The 27,831-nt window shown below is 34.5% G+C and overlaps 1 protein-coding gene across 1 annotated transcript; it reads left to right on the top strand.

Moving 5' to 3' along the window:
- Positions 1-23,517: 23,517 nt before the first annotated feature.
- Positions 23,518-24,328, top strand: LOC148199146 (subtilisin-like protease SBT4.4). The gene is made up of 4 exons (XM_088112581.1): positions 23,518-23,597; positions 23,688-23,909; positions 24,015-24,126; positions 24,197-24,328. Exons 1-4 carry the CDS (start codon positions 23,518-23,520, stop codon positions 24,326-24,328), a joined length of 546 nt encoding a protein of 181 aa, XP_087968707.1.
- The last annotated feature ends 3,503 nt before the right edge of the window (positions 24,329-27,831 follow it).

The following is a 27,831-nucleotide window of genomic DNA, read 5'->3' as shown; positions in this document are numbered from 1 at the left end:
GGGAAAGAAGAACAAGCACAAGGTTTTTATCCTGGTTCAGCCTCAATGACTACATCCAGTCACCCTTCCAATCAACGTTAGATTGAAGGATATTTCACTATAATGATTTGAGATTTACACCAAAGGTTTTACAGTGAACACACTCTCACAAATGTAAACACCTTTCCCACTCACAACCAAATATAGAAAAGAAAACACCTGCACGCACATAACCACACGTTCTTGCTGCATAATCCCTTTGAGAAACAACTCTCAAAGTCCAAGAGCTCCTCACTCTTCTTCCTGTCGCACACGATCAGGGTTGTGTTAACGGTTGAAAATACCGTTATTTGTAATGTAATTTTGATACTAAATACACCCTTTTCCACTTAAAAACTTGCTTGGACTCATGCTTTTTAATTAAGTTGTGTGAATAAGAGAGTTGAGGTTGCATTTGATGATTTTATGACTAATCCCCTTTGTTTTGATAGAAAATGAGTTAATACAGGAAGCAAGGATGAAGTGCTAAGGAGATAGAGCTAAGAAAGGCTTGCAAAAGCACCAGAAGGGGGAATCACACGAAGCTTGGGCGCCCTGCATGGAGGCTTAAGCGCAAAAAATTGACGTCCACCGCCCGGGCGCCCTCCTAGGCCGCCTGAGCGGCGGACCCCGAAGCCTGGGCGTCCAATTGAAGGCTCAAGCCCTACATGAGGACGGTCCACCGCCCGGACGCCTTAAATGGGGGCGCCCGAGCGTCGTGCGTCGCAGATCCGGCCCAGTTTTTACTCTGTTTCGACTCTTTTGGACCGGGCCCTGTTTCTACTCTTTTTCGACTCTATTTAAAAGACCCAAGCGCTCTAGGTTTTGTATCTCTGGCTGGAGCAGCACAACAACACACTCTTCCATTCTCTGAAGGCGGATTTGGATGCGGGAGCGTTCATCCTCTACTTTTAGGGTTCTTCTATCTCATGCTTTTCCATTATTCATCTAGTTTCTCCATGTCTATGGGGAACTAAACTCTATTTGTTGTTAGGGAATGATGTAACCTTGTAAACTCTCATGTATTTGACTTGATGCTTAATTTATATGTTTTTCATTAATTGTTAGGGAATTCATCTATTCCAATGCTTGCTCTATTTTAACTCATTTAGTAGCATGATTTATGAATTGCATGAGTATCGGGAGGTTCCTTACAATTCAGGTTCTTGATGAATTCTTTCAAGGGTAATATTTCTCAAGGATGAGGGTATTAGTACTTGGTCGTTTTAAGCTCTTGATCTTCAGACTTAATTTTCTAGGAACGCTAGGAATTGCACGAACTAGGAATTAAGGCAGGCTTATTGCGCTGAGGGATCGGGTTCTAAGTAATTTAGTGAGTGACGTTAACATTAATGTAAAAAAGAAGAATTCTTATATACATGAGAGTAAACTTGGTGAAATCAAACCCTAACAACATAATCATCGCATTTTATAAACAACCTTCGTTCATCGTTGTTTTCTCTGTTATTGATCAATTGCATTCATATTTAATTTTCTGTTTTCGCATCCCAAATCAATGATCTTGTTTTCTAAAAGTCTTAATTAATTGAGTTATCACACAACTGTCTAGTACCGAGAGTCTTCAGGGATACGATACTTGGTCTTACCATTTTATATTACATGTGCGATTCGGTACACTTGTCAATCCATCAACAAGTTTTTGGTGTCGTTGCCGGGGACTCACGGTTTAAACTATTCTATATTTGTGATTCTTAATTAATTTTGGCTTTATTCTATTTTACTTTATTTCATTTGATTTGATTTTATTTGATTTTATTTTATTCTATTCTATTTTATTTTCATATCTTTTATTTTTATTTTTATTTTTGTGCTAACAATTTTTTCTAGGGTTTTGTTTTTAGTTTATGCAGGATACAGTAAGGACTCGAAGCAACAAAAGTTCTGAACCTCTTCTTGAAGGACTTGAGACTAGCAGGAGGAGCATGTTATCTAAGAACCTTGTTCCAGAGAGATCCTCTCACAACCAGATCAGAAAATCATGGACAGCCAGACAAACGTACTTTGCAAATTATGCAACTGTAGTTGGCGCTCAGTATTTTAACAGCATTGCAAAGCCAAGGGTCAATGCCGCGAATATGGAGATGAAGCCTACGTTGATCCATCTTGTGAAGAGCAACCAGTTCAATGGACTGTCACATGAAAGTCCATATGAGCATCTTACCACCTTTAATGCGATCTGCAACACTGTGAAGCTGAATAGAGTGCCAGATGATGCTATTAGATTAGGCTTGTTTCCTTTCTCACAGGGAGGCAACGCTAAATTGTGGCTAAACCCTTTTCCTGAAAACAACTTTACTTAGTGGGAAGTTGTGGTAGCTAAGTTCTTGAATAAATACTTCCCACGGTCAAAGACCAACAAAGGGAAGCAAGAAATATCCTCTTTCAATCAAGGCATGGAAGAATCATTAGGGCAAGCATGGGATAGATACAAAAGCTTGCTAAGAAAGACACCTACTCATGGTTTTGATGAAGTAATAGTAGTCATTCTTTTCCTTGGAGGTCTTTGTTCACAAACCAAATTGATGTTGGATGCCTCAATTGGAGGCAATATCAAATGCAAGACTCTAGAGGAAGCTTATGAATAAATTGACAACATGGCTACTAATGATAATGAGATGCACAATGAAAGAAGAACTTCATCACAACCTAAGGGAGTTTTACAACTACAGTCTTATGATGCCTTGCTTGCTCAAAATAAGATCATCACTCAACAACTTGAAGTCTGAACAAAGAAGCTTTCTCAGCCACAAAAGGAATGCCATAATGTTTTACAAGTTCACCAGCAACTCTGTGAACTATGTGGTGGTGATCATATTAATGGTCAATTTGTTGTGCCCGAGAATCTAAATGAAGAAGTTAATTACATGGGTAACCAATTTCATCCCAACAATTATAATTAAGGGTGGAAATCTCATCCTAGCATGGGACAAAGTCAGTTTGGGCAAACTGGTGGACAATTCAATTGGTCACCACAACAACAACAATAGCAACAATAAACCTCTCCTTCTGACAGAACCACAAAGCTTGAAGAAACCCTCCAATAATTCATGCATGCAAGTCTTTCAACTCAAAAAAGCAATGAAGCTGCTATAAGGAACCTGGAGATGCAGGTTGGTCAAATGGCCAAGAAGTTGGAGGAGATGCCTATCAGAAGTTTTGGGGCTAATACTGAAGTTAACCCCAAGAAAGACTGCAAAGCTATTTTAAGCATGAATGATGAGAGAAAAAAAAAAGAGAGAAAAAGAGAGAAAAGAAAAAGTTGAGATGAAAGAGAGAGAAGAAAAAGAAGAGAGAAAAAGTGAGATTGAGGAAAAAGAAAAAGAAAAAATTCAAAAAGAAGAGAGAGAAAGTGAGATTGAGAGAAAAGAAAAAGAGAGGATTGTGGAAAAAGAGAGAAAAGAGAAAGAAGAGGTTGAGAGAAAAAAAATAAGAAAATTCTTCCTTACCATGAGGAGTGTTCAAAAAAGAAAAAAATATGCAATTAGAGTGTTTTGATGAAATCTTCAAAAAATTGGGAATAAAATTTCCTGTGACTGAAGCATTACAACAAATCCCTGAATATGCTAAGTTTTTGAAGAAACTCCTCAAAAGAAAGAAATATTTAGAGGAGGACTCTATTGAGATACAAGGTGATTGCAGTGTGATCTTGCAGAAGGCAGTTCCTCCAAAGGATAAAGATCCAGGAAGTTTCACTATTCCTTGCACTATTGGGAGGCACAAAATAGGGAAAGCCCTAATTGATTTAGGGTCTAGTATCAATTTGATGCCCTTGTCTGTACTTGAAAAGATTGGAAGTTTTGAAGTCAAGCCTACAAGGATGACTTTATGCATGGCAGATGGATCCACCAAAAGGCCTTATGGTGTGGTGAAGGATGTGGTAGTTAAAACTGACAACCTTAAATTCCTGGTGGACTTTGTTGTTATGGAGATGGGGGAAGATTTGGAAATCCCTATTATTCTTGGAAGGCCATTCATGAAGACGACCAAGGTAATCATCAATGTTGATGATGGAACTATAGCTCTTAAAGACCAAGAAGAGGAGATGACTTTCAATGTCTTCAATGTTGAGCAACCGGTTCGAATAAAGAAGACTAGTCTCAAAGCTGCATGTGAGGATGCACCCGGGACTAGTACAAAAGTTGTTAAACCAGGTAAAAAAGGTAAAAAATGTTTTCTATCACAAGTTAAGGAAGAAGAAAAAGACAGCAAAGGAACATGTGTTCATCTAGACTCACTAGAGAAACATGAAGAGCTGAGACCAAGATACTAGTGAGATTCAACAAAAAGCTTTGGGTTGTGAAAGAACTCGGAGCTGATGGACTGATAGAGATTGAATCTCCAATTTAAAGGAGAACTAAAACGGTGAACAGGAAGCTGCTGAAGATCAATTGGTGTGGAGAAGGAAAAGATGACACCAAGATTAAAGATGTGACATGAGCTTATTGGGTCAAGCTAGTGACGTTAAAGAAGCGCTTACTAAGAAGCAATCCAACTTTCAAAACCTTTCTTTTTAATCTTTTGTTTTCTTATTTGCTTTCTTTTTAATCAATTGTTTTGTTATTGTACTTTGCTTGAATGAATTAAACTGCTTTGATTCAACTGTGATGTGTTTTGTGATGAGTATTGCTTTGTAATATTCTAGTGTATTGATTGATGTTGAGATGATGCATGGTGTGCTGATATACAGGTAAAACAGGTGCTTGAGGTAAAATTTGATTAAGATACTGAGCATGATGTTTTTCTGAATTCTAGGACTTGAGAGTTTACTTGTGTGAGTTTTGGGCTTCAGAGTTGTTGTGAATAATTGCTATTACTTTGAAAGCGTGAATGATTTTGCCCAAATTTTCTGTGATTGAACTACTTTCTTGCAGGTTTCATATGATCAAGGTCATCTTTTGTTATCCCTTAATTTTTTTAGCCTACTCATGAATTTTTCCAAATAAAAAGAGAACAGTTTGTTCCATCCTTTGAACCTTTAACCTTAAGCACGTTTTGAAAACCCTGTTTTAAATTCTTTTCCTTCAGTTGAGTTGAGAATATTTGTGAGGTATTGATAAATGTTCAAGTTTGGGGTTGCTAGAAAAATAAGCAGTAAGCACAAGGAAAAAGAAAAAGAGAAATCAAAAGAAAAGAAATAAAAGCTCACTGCAAGGGAAAAGGTTGGGAATAAGAAAAAGATCTTCTTGAAAAAGAACCTGTGTGTAATTGTTAAATTCATAAATATCTCTCTTAACTCAAGGATTTTGCATTCCTGAAAAACCATGTTTCTTCTTAGCCCAGCCAAGTTACAAGCCAAGAAAAGTCCTTGGGATGAAAACCTGCTTGTGAGTATGTTTGGTTTTGGTTAAATGAAAGCCCTTTGGTGTAAATATCTGCACTCTAGTTGACTTTTCTACACTCTGGTTGAAATTTATGCACTCTGGTTGACTTTTCTGCATTCCAACTATTTGGTACTTTAACTCTTCCTTCAAATCATTCCAATAGCGTACAAAATCAAGGGAATTTAGTGATAAAATCAAGTATAACCTCGACTCTCTTATTCACAAAACTAAAGCACAAACATGAGTTAAAGCAAGTTTCTAAGTCAAAAAGGTTGCATTTAGTATCAAAATTACATCACAGATAACGTATTTTAAACCGTTATCACCTAGCAATTAATTTTGCATTACATACGCACAGAAGCTTAAGATAACCAAAACTCATATCCCTATGTCTAGGCAATACTACTTTTGAGAGCAATTCTTCAGATCTAGGTTTCCCCATATGTGTCCATATCACGAAAACTAATAATCATTGCCATGAATGAGTTAAACATAACAAGCATTGAGTAAAGAAGAATAACTCTAACAATTAATGAAAGAAGCATAAATAAATAAGAATAAATTCAAATACATGAGAGTTCACAAGGTTACATCATCCCCAACAACAAAGAATGTTTAGCTCCCCATCGTGATGGAGAAACTAGATGAACAATGGAATGAAAAAGATAGAAAAACCCTAAAAATTGAAGAGGAGAGCTTCCGCATCCACTTCTGCCTCTAGAGAATTGAAGAAAATTTGAATTTGTGTTAATTATGTCAAGAGATATTCTCTCTAGGTCTAGCTAATCCTTAAATAGGGTTGAATTGGGCCATAGGCCAATGTTGGCGGTGCTCAGCACCCTTACTTAGGACGCCCAGGTGTGCTTGCGAAGGAGTGGCGCTCAACGTCCAATGGAGGGCGCTCAAGCATGAAACGTTACAGGGAAGATGGCGCTCAACGCCCCAAAAAGGGCGCCTAGGCGTGACTGCGAGCTTCCAGCGCTGAGGATCATAAAAAGGGCCCCCAAGCGTGATGTGACCTTCTGCAACCTTCTCTTCCAGTGCTTTTTCTGTCCTTTATGAGTTCCAACTTCTTGACAACTTAACTCCTCTTCCAATTCATCCCAATTTCCTACAAAATCAAGGGAATTTAGTGATAAAATCTTAAAGCGTAATCTCAACTCTCTTATTTACTAAAATAAACCAAAATCAAGAGAACAAACAAGTTTCTAAGTCAAAAAGGGTTCATTTGATATTAAAATTTACTCTCAAATAACGGTGAAATCAACCGTTATCACTAACTGGACAGTCATATAGTACATAAGACCCCCAAGCCCGAGCCTGAAATGACTGGCGAATGGTTTGAAATTTGTTAAATGGCTTTTTCCTTCCATGCAAACTAGGGTTTCTTCAGCCTCCTATTTTATGTGCATTTAGACCGTTTGATGCATTAGAAATATTCACTTTGAAATGTTTGAAAATATGACCATTGGGAGAGAGGTGTGTGGTGCTTCGAATCTTAAACCTGTCAGAATTCAAAAGGTCGGATGCCTTTATCCATTGGATCTGATTAATCTAATGACTAAGGATGACTGACAGGTGGGGCCTTCGCTAGTATAAATAGGGGTGGGCCTCGCTTGCCATTTTCACCTTTGCTCTTTTACTTTCTGTTGCAGATCGATCATTCCTCATATTTTAGGTAATAATATTGACCGTCAACTTGTCTTCATTTAAGGAGTCTTTAGGAAGGGATGGTCGATGATATGAAAATGATGCTTCTTCATCGTCGATGTCACTGTCAATCGCTTCACCCATTTTGGGATCAATCGAGCGAGATGAGAATTTGGTTGGTAGCGTGATTGTTGTAGGTACCAATAAGGTAGTGAGCTTCGAGAGCATTGAAGTTCGTTTTTTGTTAACAATGCTTGCGTCTAAGTCACCCCACTATATTGAGTCAGATAACACTAAGTCGCGATTGAACAACTTTAGTCATCTCACAACTCGATCAGTAGGAGTTCGTTTAGGTGAGTTCTTCCTTCACTAGACTAAGAGGTAGTGGTTCACTTACATAAACTCATCCTTCACTGACTTGGCATGCCTTCGGTAGGGGCTCACAAGTGAGCTCATCCTTCACCAATTAAGTGGTGCAATAGGGGTTAACAGATGATTTCATCATTCACAAACTTAGTGGTGTGGCAGGGGTTCACGGATGAACTCATCCTTCATCGACTTAGTAGTGTGGCAGGAATTCACTAATGAACTCATCCTTCACCAACTTAATGGTGTGACAGAGGTTCATAAATGCACTCATCCTTCATCGACTTAGTGTTGCGGCAGGGGTTCATGAATGAACTCATCCTTCACTAAATTAATGATGTGGCAAGGTTTAACAGATGAATTGATCCTTCGTTGACCTAATGGTGCATTAGAGGTTCACAAATGAACTCACCCTTCACCGACATAGTTGTTTAGTAGGGGTTCATGGATGAACTCATCCATCACCGACCGATTCATTTTATTCATTGGATTAAGCGATAGAGTTTCACGAATGAACTCGTCCTTCACTAACTTGACATGTTGTTGGTAAGCAATAACATAAGTAAACTTTTCCTTCACCAACCTGTTAATATCTAACCTGTTAATATCTAACCGGACCACACTTGCACTCATTTTCTTGAAAATACTTTATTGTATTCATTAAGATGAAAGTTACATGAGGTTTGTAAATTTTTTAGTTATTGTAAAACTTCAAATGGAAAGGTTCCAAGTGTTAGGGATGGGTCTTCCCGCCATGCACTAGTTGGTAAGCCTCATTCTTAGGGTCTTCTACAATTCTAAACGGCCCCTCCCAGTTGGATACAAGTTTTCCATGTACCAACTTCTTATGCACTTCATAAGTCTTCATCCACACTAGGTCCCCATTGTTAAAGCTTCTTGGCTAAACCTTTGTGTAGTATCTTCATGCGATTACCCTTTTATTTTCTCGCACGACTTCCACTTTCCTCCTCGCTTGCATCATGTACCACTCCACTCTAAGTTGTGCATCATTCATGGTTTTAGATAACCTCATACATCGGTTGTCGGCAAATGGCCTAGGCCTTAGAGCCATTATCATGTGGTGTAGGGCTATCTTGTGGTTGAGATTTTTTGTTTGTCGTGCGGTATTCTTGAAACGATCCATGAGGGCACAAAAGGATTCTTCTTTCTTCTGCCTAAGATTCACCAGGGCAAAGAGTTTTAAGGTGATGTGATCGATTTGCGGTGAAATGAGTGCCGAACAATGAGCAAATCGCCAAAAAGCTATCTATATAATTGGGTGGCAGTGAGTTGAACCACGCCAAAGCTTCTCTTTTGAGGGAGACAGAAAAAGCTCTAGACCACATCAAGACGCTTATAGTGTAAAAATCCATTTGATTCACGAACATCCTTAAATGCTTGTTTGAATCAGTTGATCCATCGTACTTCTCGATGGTTGGGGAGACTGAGAGCTTGAGAGTCTCCATGATGGCTAGTGTGAAAGGATGTAGATTGGTTGTGTTGACCGTTTGCATGGACGAGTTTTCTCTACTAGCTCTCGTTTTGCCCCCATGGGCAGTTCTGCACGAGTCTTCTTTAGGCTTGGTTGGAGTGGGCTGATGTTCTTGTGGTTTAGTTAATGGTCGAGGCACTGATTGTCAAGTGCTTTGTCGGTGTATGGTCGCATTCTCAACTGTGAGTGCCATTAGCTCCTTTTCATATCTTCGTTGCATTTCCTTCATCTTCCATTGCATGTTCTTTATCATCTCCAACTAACTGGATTGATTCTTCGATTCTTCTATCAGGATGTTGAATGTCATGTTCCTTAAAGTCACTATAGGGCTTATTGGTTGTGAAATACTCATCCTCTCGTAGGCGCCAAAATGCTTCAAGATCACTAATACAATATAGACCTTTTAAGTCTGTCAATTTAAATCTATTTAAAAAAAACAGACTTAAAAGATGTGCAGTAGCACTTTTATAAATAAAAGATACCTGTTAATCAAATAACAAACTTAAATTTAACTCTTTTAAGTCAATAACAGATGTAAATTTATATTTCAAATATATTTTACATCTGTTGAATTTTCAACCGACTTAATTAAATGGTTAAGTATGGTAATTTTAGACTTAGATTTATCTTTTAATTTATGCTACACAGTATCATCCCTCCACTTAGCAATTTCTCTCCCTCCCCTTCGACAGATTTGTTCCAATCTCTCATCCTACGCATCAACATCTCCCCATCTCTTGCCGCAACAAAGACCTCTGGTGACTCACCACCGACAGCTCACCACAACGCGTCAACAACTCCTCTCCCGCGCGCGGTTTCTCTCGCTCTCGTTTGGTGGGCTGTGTTCTCATTCTCGGTAAGTTGGGGCAGCTTATGGGTGCACACGGATGTGCTAAAGTTTGCACTTTTTTGACAAACGTTGGTGTTTTTCTGCTCATGTGAGTTAATTATGCAGCTTAAGGGTTTTTGTTGCTACCACAGTTTATGATTTTGTTTTTCTTTCTCTATGGTATTCACCGTTTTCTTTTGATTGTCATTCCCTTTCTGGTTTCTAAGGATGTAATAGCAATTTCTGTTTTCGGGGGAGGGGGTGTTAGGAAACCAATATAAAACAGGCGAACGCGCGTTAGCAAACCCATATGTGTGTGTGTGTGTGTGTGTGTGTGTGTGTGTGTGTGTGTGTGTGTGTGAAGTGCAGAATTTTGTTAATCACGGTGAAGTGCAGAATTTTGTTAATTGACTATGTGAAAGTAGTTTTATAGTATTATATAGTTCTTGTGAAGTTGGTAATAAGTTTGAAAGTTTTGGGTGGTGAATTAGATCCTAATGCATTTGGATATTTTTTTTATGATTAAAAAGGGGCTACTGATTTTTTTTTTTTTTTTTGTGAAAATTAGTGTGTATGATTTAGATATAATTTTAGTTCAGTTGCATGATTTTTATCGTGATTAATTTGATAGAATGCTTTTAAAAATGACACTGAAAAATTCACTTTTAAGGTTTTATTATACATTTCTTCACTTTATTTTATTATTTATTATTTTATTATTAATTATATTTAATTTTCCTTTTTGTTTTACCGGCCAATCGGCAGATTAGTTGTAAACACTTCCTGAAGTATATTAGCAATGGACAAGTTATTTTCTCCAATGTGAAGATTAGGTGTTGTTTAAGTTTTGTTTAGGTTATGTTTAGACTTAAAAGATTAAGTTAAACTTTGTTTAGACTATAAATTTTAAGTTAAACATCTTATTCTTTATTTTGATTTTGAAACTTTATATTATGTACTTGAATTGCACAATTTGTAATATATATTTTATTATGAAAATTTGGTTGTACTTTAGATTTTAGATTAAACAAATAAAGTTTAAAAAGTAACAAATTTAATTTGCTTATTTTTATTTATAAATATACAATAGTTAGTCAACAACAGATTTAATTAGTCAACAACAGACTTAAAATTTACGTATGTCGAATCTAAGTCTGTTGTAAAACAGACTTAAAAAGCCCAAAATAACAGGCTTAAAAAACTCTTTTTGTACTAGACTTAAAAAACTCATTTTGTACTAGTGGATGTAGGGTTCAATGTTAACTTTTAAGTTGATTATCATGAAAGTTAATTGTCATGGTTCATATGATTGATCGATTCACTTTTTTGATCGTCCGATCTCAAGACTTACTTGTAAATATCCAAGATTGACGGTTCGGTTTTCTTGATCGTCCGGTCTCGAAAGTTACTTGTAAATATCCAAGATTGACGGTTTGATTTGCGGCTGATCAAACCGTCTTACGATACAAATATAATCATAGATAATAGCCAAATTATAGAAAAATTGTGTAGCATATTATCTAGCTCTTTCTCGTGGTGTCGCCAGTGACAATGCGGTGGTTGTCGTGGGTTGGATTCAACAATCGTTGTTGCACATGAGCTTGACCTTGAAGTGGAGGGAAGACCATAACAGGGGCATCAAAGGACCGGTGGTGGTGGTTGTTGACATTGGAATTACGAGCGTGTGGGATGGAATTGATGACCTAATGCAATATAAGAATAATGATGAAGAGAACCATAAAGGTAATATGAACAAATATAATGAGAATGAAGACGAACAAAGACAATACAACTAATAATTAAAATTAAAATAATATAAAACAATTGAAGCGATTAATATAAATTAATGATAATACAAATATTTCTAACCATATATTTAACATATACAAAATAATGGCTAGTAAAAAATATTTTTTTAATACATAATAACAAAATCATAAAAAAAATAAAATATAGAATCTTTAGCCCAAATCAAAATTTATTTTTTTTGAAAATCAGATAACATACAAACAGACTTTCTTTGTTTAAGATGATCAAATTTTAGAAGAGATAAAAAATGAAAACACGAATATAAAGAAGAGTGAAAGATGAAGTGGAAAAAACAAAGAAGAAAAAAGAAAGTACCTAAGAAAAGAAAAGAAGATAATAGACGCAGCATCACATGTTTTGAGATTTATTTAACATTTACTGTAAAAAAATGAAATTAAGAATAATGTTTTGTCAACTAAAGTAAATTTGTTGCTAAATTTGATTAATTAATGAATTTTATCTACAAAATTTGTCACTAAATTTGTCATGATATATATTTTATTTATTCGTACGAAATTTTTCACTAAATTTGTCATAATATATATTTTATCTATTCGTACGAAATTTGTCATAATATATATTTTATCTATTGTTAAATTTATTTTATCAATAAATAAAATATGCATTATTAGTGAATTATTTTATTAATAAAATTGTCAATAATTAAAATTTTCAAATCAATCCATAAAATCCTTTCGTAATATAAAATGGTAAGCTATGTAAGTATTTTTACTTTTTAATTATTGATATTTCATTATTTTTAATTTTTATTTTATTTAATTAATTCCTAAATTTTATTTATAAATGTAATTTTAATTATAAGAAAATATTTATTATAAATTTATTTTATTTTATTCTAATTTTTCATCATTAATTATTGATATTATATAATTTTTGTGTTAATTAATTCATTTAAATTTTATTGATAAAATAAATTTTAATTATAGAAAAGCATTTATTACAAACAAAATTTCTTTTATAGTATAATATTTTCAAACCATTAATTAGTATTATTTTATTACTTTTTTTATTTATGTGTTAATTAATTAATTAATTCCTTTAAGTTTATTGATAAAAACATTTTAATTGTAAGGAAACATAGTATAAGATTTTTTCAAAATTAATGATGATATTTTTTACTAATTTATTTTTGGGTTAATTAATTAATTTACAATTTATTGATAAAATAATTCTAAATATAAAAAAGCATTTTTTTTCCAAATATGTTTTATAATATTCTCTTACCATTAGTTATTTATATTTTATTGCTCAGTTAATTGTTGTGCAACATTGATAGTTTTGCCATATGTTTACAAATATTTCCTCCATCAGAATGTTCTTTGTCTTCTACATATGAAATTAACAATCATGTATGTTAAAATCAGTAATAATGTAGAAGTGGAAATAAGAGTTAATAAAATATAATTAATTAATTAATTAGCTATTTGAATTGACCTCACTCATGTATGTTAATTATATGAATTGAATTAATTACTTTAGCACATAGAATATGAATAATTAATGCTGAGAGAATTTTGGGATACATGTTTCCAATAATTAAAATTTTGAGATAAATGTTTTCCATCAGGTCAAATAAAAAATAAAAGACATTTTTGTCCTTTAACATCATGTCATTATTTATATATATATATATTATATATATATATATATATATATATATATATATATATATATATATATCAGATTGAAGAGAAAAAAATGAGAATTTGCAATGTATACATTAGTGAAAATCGTTGTGTTGTTGTGCATGCTGGCATTGGCATGTGCATGGGCAGACCCAGCTAGTGTGGAAATTACGAATAGTTTAGAGGGATATAAAACTATAAATGTTCACTGCAAATCAAAAGATGATGATCTTGGGTTCCACATTCTCCCTATTGACAAAAGTTACAAATTTAGTTTTCGAACTAACTTTTTTGGGGGAACACTGTTCTTTTGTTCGGTTCAATGGGAAAATGGTCCTTTATTGCATTTTGATGCATTTGACCAAAGTAGAGATTCAGGTATATGTTTAAACTGCCATTGGTATATTATGAAAGATGGACCATGTAGGTACGAATCTGGCATTCTCACATGGTATAAATGGAATTGATGTGCTTTATTTTAATTATCTATTCTTTTATAAAGACAAATGATAACCCTACACTTCTATCTTATGTTATTCCTCCACTTACATTTTTTTTTATTACTACACACCTTTTTAAACTTATATATTTTTATTACTCTTTCTTAAACTATATGTTGAGGCAATTGAAAAGTAGAAAAAAATTATTTAAGATTTTTAAAGCGTTGCGAGACCAAAAGGTAATGTTATATATACAATCGGTCGAAAATGAAATCTTACGTCGCTCAATCGATTGAGCGTCCAACCTTATTAAGATGATAAACGAAGGATTATAGCACCTAAAAAAATTTATAGTGACGATGTAGTGAAGGACAATTGTATCCTCATAAGTTATTTTGAGCTTTCAGGACCCATAAGTTGTAAACCAAAAGCATTATATTCTAGAGACGAAATAAGTAAAAGACAATTTTACTAAATGATCCTTTATGAGTTGGATGTCATAAGATAAACATGTAACCCATTAGGAGTCAACTTTTTATTCAAAAACCGTTAAGGGTAGTTTTTAGGGTAGTTATATGTAATTTGTCCAAATATAAATTCAAATATGTAATTGTCCAAGGAGGGTTGAAAATATAAATAGGTTTATTTTGATTTTACAAGAATGACAAATGGAACAATTCATACATACTAAAACACTGCAAACAAAAAAATCAGGGGTGATAAAATAAGACAATTCGAACTATGTTTGGCCTGCCAAAATTGAATCGAGCTATGCTAGCAATTAGAAAATGGTTTGGAAGATTCCCACCAATGTTATGTTGCTACTTCTAGAAAACAGCTCTCCAATTTCTTCTTTGACCCAAATTCTTTTGGAAGAAACACCCAACATGTTTTACTGTAGTAGCAAGATGTGGTATTCTATTCTATGTTTGCAATAACCCTAATTAAAAAAAAACCCTAATTTCTAACCTTGATTCTCAGATTACAAGTAGATAGAGGAATTGACAATGTCAATAGTAAACCAATTGCAACACGAACCTAGAAAATGAACTAAGGCAAATCAATGACAACGAAAACATAAACATGTGGTGCCTTTGCTTCACTCTTCTACCTTGCCTTGCTCCACCCTATAAAGATAGGGTGAGATTAGATTCAGACTATGAAAAGATAGTTGAGAGGGATTCACATTCAAAGTTTAGTGACGTTCGCAGTCTCACGAGGTTCACAATCTCGCAAAGTTCACACTCTCATAGTGTTCGTACTCTCGTGGTGTTCATAGTTTTACATTGATGTTTGCATTCTCACAAACGTTCGCACTCTCGCGGCGTTCACAGTCTCGCGAAGTTCACACTCTCGCAACATTTGTACTATTGTGGTGTTCATAGTTTCACGATGGTGTTTGCACTCTCGCAACGTTCATACTCTCATGGCGTTTACACTCCCAGAAAAGCCAAAAACACAACATACAAACCTAATTTTGCGAGCTAAGTTAATTAACGTGTAACAAGCCGACGAGTTTGCATGTCCTGCCTTGCATCTGGTCTGACAGGTTGGTGGGCTGGATGGGCGAGAGTATTGTGTGTTGACATGTTCAAACGCATTTCTCGACCTGCCTTTATTTAGTCAGGTACTTTGTTACTCCTAGGAAAAATGGTTAATCCAATGTTGATGGTTGCAATTTTCTTTCCTTAGTAATTTTCTTTATGCAATTTACTTCAATGTTCTTGTTACTTTATTGCAACTTCTCCGATCACCACATATACCACTTTGAGTTTTATCACTTTTACGCTACACCTCATTGATTGTTGTTGCATTTCCATTTTCATCTTTATAAATAAACCAAATAAAACAAAAATATAGACTAGTGATGCACGAGATTATCATTGAAATTCGAGTAATAAAGAGATTATAATAATTAAGTGTGTGGGTGAAATTGGTACACGAAATCAATAATCTATACACTAAATTAATTTTATCCATCGACATTGAGACGTGAAAACACCCCAGTTAGATTGAAAAATGATTTTTTGTTGTCCCTATGAAAAAGAACTCACATTAAGCGATTTAGTTTTGAGCAATATTATGATATCGATTGAGACTAAATCCCCGAGAAGCAAAGACACTTATCCATGTCACAATGTTGAAAAACTTTCCTCAGTTTCTCACCACATGATGATATCTTAGTCTATGTGACTTAGATCATCAGTGAAACAAGGAGATTTGTTACAACATAATTTTCAATCCTTAATACAGAAATCAAATAATAATTCACATAAATATCATCCAAGATATGTGACAACATATTCATACAAGTCTTCATCATTTTCAATAGTAATTTTCATACAACATAATTTACATTTTGTTAAGAAATAAACTTTAAGTCTAACTCAACCTTACAAATTTGGCTTGTAATAAGATGATGTTTGCATTCACTTATATATTCTAAATTAACCTTATAACTAATTAATGTGAGATTTCAAAAATAATTCAATTAATATACAAATAATTACATCTATCATAAACATTCAAATATAATCTATTAAAGAGAAAAGCAAAGAAAAAGAAAGAAATTGGAAAATAAAAACCAGGTTTGAATCTATGTACTATCACTAATACAAAAATAGTGTATAATGTAACACATTCAACGTCCAATCACAAAATAGTCAATGTTAACAATGATCAGTGACAGTATTGTAAATAAATTCAACTGGTAGACATCATGTAGATGTAGCATTCGACGTCTTAAACTAAATGACGTCCAACCATTAACACCTTCGACATTAAACTTTAACCAGAGCAAACGTATAACGTCCGCTTAGGCAACAACTGACGTCCAATCCAAAATAAATGAATACTAAACGCTCATATGCTTCCCCACATTTACACTTTAAATAGAGTTTCAGATCCTTTTGAAACCCTACACCTCCATTCACCAAACTTTTGGTTCCAAGTAGAGCTTTCTTATTCAAATTCATTTTTATAACTTTTTGTCTTTGGGTTTGTATCAACTCCTTCAAGTTTACAAAAGCAAGGCATTTTGTTGTCTTTATGATCAGTTTTTGTGAAGCTTGAAAGTATGATACAAACCCAGAGCAAAAAGTTAACAGATATGGATTTCAAAATCCTACTCCATTTTACATAACCTATGGTTCTTTTACTAGTTTGGTTTTCATTTTTGCCTATGTTTTGTTATAATGTATTTCTTTTCGTTTTGTTTTCATTTCTATACCTATGTTTTTTAAGAATGGATTTCTTTTTGAAATCCTTTAAGCTATTTGACGTCAGATTTAATGATAATTCGACGTCATATTATACTTTAACGTCGGCCAATTCCCAAGGTCGACATCCTTTGATATATTTGAATGATCCATTTTACAACATAATTTTCAATTCTTAATTCACAACTCAAAAAATAATTCACATATCATCTCATATATGTGATTACATATTGATACAAGTCTTTAGCATTTTCAATAATCATTTCTATACAACATAATTCAAATTTTGTTAAGTCAAACTTACAAAATTAACTTGTAAGATGAGGTTTGCACTTACTTATATAAACTTGTTAACGGTTGAAAATATCGTTATCTGTGATGTAATTTTGATGCTAAATACACCGTTTTCTGCTTAGAAACGTTCTTGGAATCATATTTTTCTGTTAAGTTGTGTGAATAAGAGAGTTGAGGGTGAATTTGATGATTTTATGACTAATTCCCTTTGTTTTGATAGAAAATGAGTTAATATGGAAAGCAGCAGGGATAAAGTGCTAAGGAGATAGAGCTCGGAAAGGTCCAGAAAAAGCACCAGAAGGAAGGAAGCTCGAGGTTGGGGCGCCCTTTTTGGAGGCTTCAGCGTAGCAAACCACCGCCCACCACCTGAGTGCCCCTTTTGGGGCGCTTGAGCGCCAACAACACGAAGCTTGGGCGTCCTCTAGAAGGCTTAAGCGCAGGAAGTGTCACTCACCAAATGCGGGACAACTCAACACATGATAGAGTTAATTCTAAGGTAAGGTCATAAAATTATTACCGATCATATAGGTCTTCAGTAAATATAAGTAATAGATTTTACTTTCATGATCAAGGTGGGATTGTTTTCTCAAACATTGTGACAACAGTTCACCTCTTTCACGACCTCACCTTATAATTTCTTTCAGTTTGATACAGGTGGAATTGTTTTCTTTTAATTTTATAATAATTATATATAAATTGAACTACACTACAAACTAAATCAAATTGAATTATTTTAAATTAGTTAAAATATCTTATTTGTTTTTATTAATAAATGATTTATTTTAAAATTTTCAAAACTTAAAAAAAAAAACCCCAAACCCTTGTTCACCTCCCTCATTCTTGTTCACCTCCCTCATTCCGCTCAACCCTTTGTCTTTTATCTCTCTCACTCCAACCTTTTCTCTCTCATTTCTATTGTGGTCCCAATTGAAAAAATCAGAAATGTCTTTATAAAGAGTTGAGTCATTGGCATATTCACTTTCAGGCAAAGGTTCATTCAAGATCTCTTCAATTTCACCATCTTTACTAACCTTTATAATTTCATCATCTGCATAGGTTGAATCATCATCTCTAAAAAAAACCCTCTAGGTCAATTACCAATTCCTTCGGATGTCATTATGCTCGTGAAAATTAAATAAAATTATATACGACAAAAATTATAAAATGAAAACTCATTATAAAATCATTTTTTGTAAGAAATTGTTTAACGGAGTGTTTCTGATTTTTTCCAGGCCAATTACCAATTCCTTTGATGTCATTATGTTTGTGAAAATTGGATAAAATTAGATAAGACAAAAATTATAAAATGAAAACTCATTATAAGGACTAGATTGTGCTTTGCATGACATTAATGGATGTATTCCTCTTGTTTGGTGCAATTCGTTGAGCCTAGACTGGGTGTGTTCATCTCGGTTAGGGAAAATGGTTATTAAGGGTGTCTAACAGGGGCTTTGTTCCTGGACAGTACGTGTACGAGGGAAGAATAAAATAGGTGTGATAAGTGAAAGATATGAATGATGATTGGAGTGGTGAGGAATAAAATGAGTTGAGTTATTTGAGGAGAATAAATAGGTGTGATGCATGGAGAGTTTCGGTTAGATGTGCGTGATGGGAATAGGTCAAATAGAGTAGAGTAGATGGTTTCTTGGAAGAGGATGTATGAGTGAGAATCATGGGAAAGTGTAAATGATTTTGTCGGATGTGGTAGATGAGTGTGTGAATGGGTACATGAATGAAGAGAAGGTGAGGACGAGAGAAGATATGTATGAGGGTGTTGTGAGGGGATGAAGAGTGTGTGTATGTGGGAGGGGAATGAAGAGTGTGTGAGAGTGTGAGCGTCGTGTTCCCAATTAGAGAGCCTCGGATGGGTTGTGGAAATTTAGAATGTGCGTGCGAATATATTAAAGTGGAGTGATGTCTGCTAAATAGTTTTGTCTGGAGGCGAGGGAGGAAAGAACAAGAAGAGAGAAATAAGAAGGGGTTGTATTATAAGAGGAGTGGTTGAAGTTGGAAGAAAAGAAAGATGAGGATAAGAAGGAGAAAAGTTAATGTGTAGAAGTAGAGTTAGAAAGGAAGCTGGGCAAGTTTACGTGAAGGTGCTTCTGGTGTTGATGGGTTTCGGAAACAGTGGAGGGGAATAGAAAAAAAGAAGAAGAAGAAGAAGGGATTTAGGGTTACGTGATTATTATGCATGAATAGAATGTTGGAGCTTTGAAGGGTATGAGTAGAAGTTGAGAGAAAGCAAGGGGAAGAGAGTCATGCAGGGTTAGCCATGTAAAAATTAGGGTGATTTTTATTGGTTGGATTTTACAATGCAGTAGGAGAAAGGAAGTTAATGGGTTGGGATGGCTAAGGGTTGCATGTGATAGTATGGGGCTCCGCGGAAATAAGAGAGAAAGAGAAGTATAATAGTGTGGAGCATGCAATTACGAGGGAGAGAAAAAGGTCCTTATATAATTAAGTTTACGTATAGGGTTTAACGAAAAAGATAGGAGTGGAGATTCTTGGATGCAAGAAATGGTGTGTGTGGGTCCCACGGTGGAAAATTGAGCAAAGAAAATAAAGAGTGGGTGAAGATGTGTGTGTAGTATACGTAAATAGTCAAGTGTAGGGGAAGAAGTTTCTTCGTTTGGGTTTTACTTTGAGAGGATGATTATGTGAAGTTTGGAAAGGAAGAAATAAAGAGTGGCACATTAAAAGCTTTACTGCATGCAACGTAATTAAATGGAGAAAATAGAAAGTGAAATGTTGAAATAGAGTTTTAAAGGACAGAAGGGTTTTGGCTTCTGGTGGAAAAATAGAACAGTGATATAGGAGAGTTAGGATGAGAATCGTTAAGGTGGGTTCGTTGGTTTTTTTTGTAAGAGTGATTAGTAATTATTGAAAGATAATATATTGGTTTAAACGAAGAAAAAGGGGAGTATACCATGAAAAGGATTGGTGGCCTTGATTTTAGGTTTAGGAAATTATCGTTATGAGGTTACATATACAATGCCTAAACATTAAAAAAGTACTGAACTTACCTTTAAAGCAGAAAAGGGGAAAGCTGTGTGGTCCTTTAACTCTTATCAACATTATTTGCAACATGCATCTTCATGTACCATATGTATTAACAAAATTTTTATCATGTTCCCTTCGTCTTTTCTTTGCACATAACAATAAATGTGTCATGATTTAGAAAAAAAAAACAAAAAAATCATGTTTTAATGAATTCATATTTGTCTATGGAATTATTATTAAAAAAACGAAAAAATAAATAAATATGGTAAAATAAACAAATTTAATCAACTGAATTAATTAATTAATATAACTTTTATCATTATTTTTAAGCATTTATGACATGAAATTGTGAAAATAAATTCGTTTTTCACTTTATCTATAAGAAATCAACCTACACGGGCACTATTTTAAAATAATTGCAAGCAATTCTTTTCGCAAATAAAAAATGAAAATGAATAAAAATAAAACGAGGGGCAACTTGTTGTAGTTGACATTGATCACAACAAGGAACAAATTTAAAATAAGACTTCAAATCATATTGAAGAAAACCATTATAGTAAGCAAAATATATATATATTTTATATATATATATATATATATATATAAACTTCGGAAAACAAGGAAATAATAGTATAGAATGTGCTTAAGGTTTTGTTAATGGTGAATTGGGCCACGGTTTTAATTCTGCACCAAACATTTCCTCCATATCTTTCTGCAGAAGAATATGTAAAAATCCAAAATATTTTAGCATTATTCGAATAAGAGCATTTCATATCAAAATAATCAGAATGTACCAAACCAGCAAGTATTTGAAGAGGCTATATATTTGAGGGAAAAAATAGTTGCTACCTATAAAATAATATTATTTTGAGACGTACAACGGTCTAACATTTGAATCACTTAGTGTTTGAAACTCTTTTGAAATCCAAGTACTCTTGCAACCGCTCGTTCCAATATTCAGAGGGTATTTCCATAAAACACTCGATGTCAAAGTCAGCTTAACGTTACACAGTTTAAATATTAATAGTGCAGTAAATACAGATCACCTACCTCATTACCTCAAACCTGTATTTAAGTGACCACCAATTCACTTATTTGATTGTCTAGTCTCGAGGGTGACTCACACAGATCTAAGCTTGATTGTCCAATCTGTGGCTGACCGGACGGTCATATAGTACACAAGACCCCAAGCCTAAGCTCGAAATGACTAGCGAATGGGTTTGAAATTTGTTAAATGGCTTTTGCCTTCCATGCAAACTAGGGTTTCTTTAGCCACCTATATATTTTATGTGCATTTAGACCGCTTGACGCATCAACAATATTCGCTTCGACGTGTTTGAAAATATGACCATTGGGAGAGGTGTGTGTGGTGCTTCGAATCTCGAACATGTAAAAATTCAAAAGGTCAGATGCCTTTATCCATTGGATCTAACTTGATCTAATGACTAAGGATGACTCACAGGTGGGGCCTTTGCTTCTATAAATAGGGGTGTGCCTCGCTTGCCATTTTCATCTTTGCTATTGTACTTTCTGTTGCAGATCGATCGTTCCTCATATTTTAGGTAATAATGTTGAACGTCAACTTGTCTTCATTCAAGGAATCTTTAGGAAGGGGTGGTCAAGGGTATGCAAAAGATGCTTCTTCATCATCGATGTCACTGTCAATCGCTTCACGCATTTTGGGATCAATCGAGCGGGACGACGATTTGGTCGGTAGCATGACTGTTGTAGATAACAATAAGATCACTAGCTTCGAGAGCATTGCAGTTCGTTTTTTGTTGGATGTCCACACAAAAAATGAGGAAGTGTGATAATTACTTATTATTCACACTTATTAAAACCCCTTCTTTGTCTTGATTCATGTGTTTTGTGTTAAAATTCAATGAAAAGATGCAAAATTTGTACATTAGTGTTATAGAGATAGAGAATTATCTAGTTTTGGTTAATTTTGAAGGAAAGTGGAAGATTGAAGCTTGTTAAATTATTTTTGCCAAAAGTTGCTCGCCTAGCGAGTCCTCTCACTACAAAAAAGAAGGGCATTACCGAAGGCCATAAGCCCTCGGAAATAGCCAGAAGCCGTCGGAAAAGGGTATTTACAGACGGCTTATCGACGGCCAAAGAGCCCTCGGTAAATCCCTTGTCGCTAACATTTACCGAAGGCTTTTGCCCTTCGGTAATTACCGAGGGCCAAAAGCCTTCGGTAATTACCGAGGGCCAAAAGCCTTCGGTAATTACCGAGGGCCAAAAGCCTTCGGTAAAAATCAGGCAGGATTAAAGAATAAAGAATCAATGAACTACATTTAAAATCTCTAGCAAATTGTAATGTAGCTGGTAATGCGATGAACTCTATAATTTCCTTTCAAGTTAAATCATATTCCGGAACATATATCTTGAAGAAGGTAATAATGAATGTAATCTTTTGTCATTCAACAAAGAATAAAGTATGATTCTTATATTCCAATACATATATCTCCAGAAGAAAAAAGGCTACAAATTATAAAATCTAACTATAAATAGAAAGCTCTTATGAATCGTCATTTACATTCTTGGCAATCTTCAAAAGAAACCTTATTAAGATAATTCATTTGCATGATGACACATATAGCCACAACTAACATAAAAAACCATGTCTCTGGGTAGATCAACTGATTTTTCCCTTCAAAAGTTAACTTCAAAGAAGTCCCGAGGGCCTTAACACTCATCACCTGTAAAATTATAGCAATCCAACGTAGATCAGCCTCAGTATTATTGTAGTGAAAAGCAAACATTTTTCAGTAAGTATTATTATAGAAATAATTATGCAAGTAAAAAATATATAAAAACCGTATGGAAGCTGAAAGTCTATTTATGAAATTCATTACTAGAACACAGTAGTGAATAGTAAAGACCATATTACTTTGAACATGAAATCATGTTCCTCGGATTATATACTATGAAGTGTAGATCAATCATCAAACATAAGATTTAACAGGAGAGAAAACATTTAATTTACTTACAGAGAGGGAACCCATCAATGAACAAATGCCAGTATAAACTAGCACATTTGTATGCCCACATTTTGGTGCAAAATTGAAGACCAGAATGAATACCAATACTATTACTAAGCCCCCATATGCCAGAAAAGCTGCAAGCACGGAGAAGACCTTCGTAATGAAGGAGCTACTATGAATAACATTATACTAATTCAGAGTATGAATGTTTTGGTCTTACATCATATTTATATTACCATAACTCACTTTGGTTATATTCTTTTTTGTTTCAATTTACTCTTCATTAAGAAAAAAGTGATAATTAATGTTAACCTTGCTAGTGAAGCCTTATATTGTGATCAATGGCAAGTCTTCCTTTGTTTTAACTAATTAACCTCATAAATCATACTAAATATTCAGGGAGTTTCAATCAATTCATTTGATATGAAAAACGAGAGCTTTCCATTAATTTATGCTGGAAATGCACCAAACATCAATGGTGGATACAATAGTTCCATATCTAGGTACCAAAATCTAATCTTTCTCTCTGGTAACAATTTTACAATTACATTTAGTGAGTCTTATTTCTTTATCCTTACACCATGACTACTTAGGTTTTGCATCCAACATTCCTTAGACGAGAATTTGGTGAAGGGGAAAATCGTTTTGTGTGATGGTCTTAAAGAATCTTCATCTCTGGGATTGGTGTCTGGAGCAGCTGGTGTTTTATTGAGAAGTGCAGTGCCAGAAGATGTGACTTCTATCTATGCATTGCCAACGGTTCAACTTGGCCTTAGAAACGGGGCACTCATACATTCTTACATAAATCTAACAAGGTATATTTTTACTACACACATCCCATCACTTAAGAATCACAGGAGCAATTTTCATTCGTGTATACATATGACTAATTTATATTATATTAACTGCATACTATACAGTAATCCCACTGCTACTATATTTAAGAGTAATGAAGGTAAAGACTCAGTAGCCCCTTACATAGCTTCATTCTCATCTAGAGGACCAAATGCAATCACTCCAAACATTCTAAAGGTAATATACATATCAATTTGTATTTTCAAAGAAACAGTTTGCTTATTCTAACCATTTCTTGATTTTGCAGCCTGATTTAGCTGCTCCAGGGGTTGAGATTTTAGCTGCATGGTCTCCAATTTCTCCTGTTTCTGATGTAAGAGGAGATAACAGAATTGCAAACTACAGTGTAGTGTCTGGAACTTCAATGGCATGCCACTGAAGATAAAACTACACTGTACATTAAACCATACAGAAACAGGTTCTGCAAGAAATCAGATGAAGAAAAAATGACCATGACAAACAAATATTTGCATCTAGCTAATAATAAAGCATGTAAAACATGAAATCCGGGTTCCACTACCTAATGTAAAACGAGTCAGTTGATCCTAACTTACCAGATTCAAAAAATTTATTAAAAATAAAATCCAATTAACTCCAGACAATTAATTGATAAAATCAAAACCAATTATTAATACAAGACAAAAGGTAAAAGAAAATCTAGAATCTAGCAGCCCCGTCCTGCCATGTTAAAAAACAAAGTTTTAAGCATAAAAACAAAATTAAAACAACACTGAAAGCTTACTTGTGATCATTCCCACCCAGAGTGGCTCCAAGAGATAATAATACCCACCAAAACCTGCAAAATGGCAAAGAAAACAAAATCATGTATAACCAAATACAAGCTTCCAAATAGAAATTCTAATTGTTAAAGGAAAAATAAGAAAAATAAGAAATTCCCTGACCAGCCCTGACACCAGAAGCTGCTGCAGCTCTTTGAGACCTTGCTTCTTAATGATGAAACTTGCCCCAATGAACCCACTTGACACCAAAGCCAGTATGAGACCTTTCAGATTCTCCTTGGACAGACCCATCACGATTAACCGAACTAAAATTAGGATTGGTCATCAATAACACTCTTCAACAATTATAACACACACATTAACCGAACTAAAATTCTATACTCTCTCCGATGGTCATCTCGAACTCCAATCAAAATTGGAGTTTCATTCTCATAATTATTACAGTGAAGCTAGTTGATCAGAGCGGAATTCTGGTCTAATTTAGCACTAAAAAAGAGATGCAAGACAAAGAAAAGAAAAGACAGAGCACCACTGTATAGCAAAGGCGCTTGAGCACCTCGAGGCTCCCTCCAAATCTCCGCCACCACGCCGTCACCTTCGTCTTCCTCCTCCTGTGCCGCCTCTTCCTCAAGGCAAAGTCTGCACAACAGGCACGACGCGTGGAGGTCGAGTCACGGCGTGATGCAACCAGCATGGTAAAGGTGTTTGCAGGGCAACTATTTGGCCTCGGCGTCAAAGAGGGAAATTTGGTCTTTGCACACAGCAAAAAAATGAAGCCGTTGGGGTCGAGCGCGAAAAGGACCGAGGGTGTGACGTTGACGGAGGGGAAAGGGTGGCGTTTGGCGGGGAGGGGCTTCGGGGAGAGGAGTAAGAGCGCGTCCTGGAAAATGAGGTCAAAGAGGGGTGATTCGACATCGTTTTGGGAGAAGGAAGAGTCCATTAGTTCGAGGAAGGAGGTGTGGCAATGGGGACAGAGGAGAGGCGAGGGAAGGAGTGTGAGGGACACGCTCATATCGCATTCGTGGCACCAGTAGGTCTTCGCTTTTGGCTCCGCTGTCGTCGCCATTGGAGGTGTTTCCCTCTGCAAATGATTGTGAACTTAACAGGGAGGCACCCTCTGCGATTGCACGAACCCACTCCACCACCGGAAATGCTCGCGCTCTTCACACCACCGTTATGCCAACAGAAGATGGAAGGGACCGATGATGCGCAAAGAAAAGGGAATCAAACGAAGGAGGAGATATTTGAGGGTACCCTCACATGCCCTCGAATTTCAATTTTGGGGGAAGAGAAGAGAGAAATTAGGGGGAAAGAGAACTGCTGAAATTGAAAATGAGTGAGGGAATAGCCAAAATTTAGGTGAAGTAATCGTGCCCAATACCGAAGCCTCGTATCCACCGATAAATCACAAGCAGCGCAAATTACCGAAGGACACTTGACCTTCGGTAATTATCTGTCGGTAATAAGCGCTTTTCTTGTAGTGTCTCAACTCGTCCAATGAGAGCCCGACGCTAGCCCTGCCAAGAAGAGCTTGTAGCCTAGCGAGCTAAGCTACCTAATTTGTCAAAATAAGTACCTCTCGCCTAGTTAAAGCATTGAATGTTGGCAAAAGAAGGGGCTTTTGGACATGGCAATGAGACAGAGGCAAGAAGACTGGGTTGAGGCACTTCTAGAGCTCAATGTTTCATCTTCCTTCATCCTTTTCATCTTTCAATCCATCCTTGTGTTCTAGAATGTATAGGAGTAGCTAAAATCCTTTCATTAAGGTTTGATGTAATGTACCTAAACTTTTTGTAACTTTTTCTCTACAATAGAATATCTTTATTCTATATTCATGTGTTCCATCTCTTGTTTTCACTTGCATGATGGGATATATGCTATTATGTTGGTATCTAATCATTGAAAAATCTTTTGGAACCTAGATTAGGATAAAACAACCAAGACGCTTGGTTCTAGCATAGACAAAGACTCTTAGACATTCTTGACTTCTTTTCTTAATGAAAATCTTGTGTTTGAATATATAAGAGACTAGTATTTTCGCATGAATATTTAGAACTTATTTCTAAGGGGTTAAAGTTTTTTTTTTTTACTTATTATGTGAATGTGTGAAGATGTTAGAGATATATTCCATGGTTGAGTGATTAGAGTTTTGATCATTAAATTCAATCCCTTATAATTGTTATTTTTAGTAATTTTCACGTGTTTGTAATACATTTGAATTAGCACCATTTATATTGCTTAAACTAATAAGTAACCATAATTACTTAAGGAAACGTAAGTAACCATAATTACATGTTTTAAGATTTATTTAACATTTACTGTAAAAATTTGGAATTAACATTTTTATTAGTATATTTGTTGCTGAATTTGATTAATTAATAATTTTATCTACGAAATTTGTCACTAAATGTGCCATGATATATATTTTATCTATTCTTAAGAAATTTTTCACTAAATTTGTCACAATATATATTTTATCTATTTGTAAATTTATTTCATCAATAAATAAAATATGTATTGTTGAAGAATTTTTTATTAATAAAATGGTCAATAATTAAAATTTTGAAATCAGTTCATAAAATCCTTTCGTAATATAAAATGGTTATAATTAAAAGTGATGTAAGTACTTTTAATTTTTAGTTATTGATATTTTATTATTTTTAATTTTAATTTTAATTAATTAATTCCCTAAATTTTATTTATAAAATTTATTTTAATTATAAGAAAATATTTATTATAAATTTATTTTATTTTATTCTATTTTTTCATCATTAACTATTGATATTATATAACTTTTGTGTTAATTAATTAATTAATTCATTTAAATTTTATTGATAAAATAAATTTTAATTATAGAAAAACGTTTATTCCAAAAAAAATTTCTTTTATAGTATAATATTTTTAAACCATTAATTTAGAAGTGGAAATAAGTGTTAATAAAATATAATTAATTAATTAGTTCTATGAATTGACCGTCACTCATGTATGTCAATTATAGGAATTGAGTTAATTAATTTAGTACAACAAGTAATAGAATATAAATAATTAATGGTGAGAGAATTTTGGGATAAATGTTTCCTATAACTAAAATTTTTGGGATAAATGTTTCCTATAATTAAAATTTTGGGATAAATGTTTTCTA

This window comes from Vigna umbellata, chromosome 4 (assembly GCF_029865625.1).
Source record: "Vigna umbellata cultivar VRB3 chromosome 4, Vumbellata_1.0, whole genome shotgun sequence".
Classification (NCBI taxonomy): Eukaryota; Viridiplantae; Streptophyta; class Magnoliopsida; order Fabales; family Fabaceae; genus Vigna; species Vigna umbellata.
The sequence above is the reverse complement of the archived record's forward strand: the minus strand, read 5'-3'. Positions and strand labels throughout refer to the sequence as shown.

Bases quoted from the DNA above. Each gene is read 5' to 3' on its own strand.
- LOC148199146 (XM_088112581.1), top strand. From the start codon at position 23,518: ATGAAAAACGAGAGCTTTCCATTAATTTATGCTGGAAATGCACCAAAC. The intron at 23,598-23,687 runs GTACCAAAATCT...ATGACTACTTAG, and splicing joins TACAATAGTTCCATATCTAG to GTTTTGCATCCAACATTCCT. The intron at 23,910-24,014 runs GTATATTTTTAC...CATACTATACAG, and splicing joins TCTTACATAAATCTAACAAG to TAATCCCACTGCTACTATAT.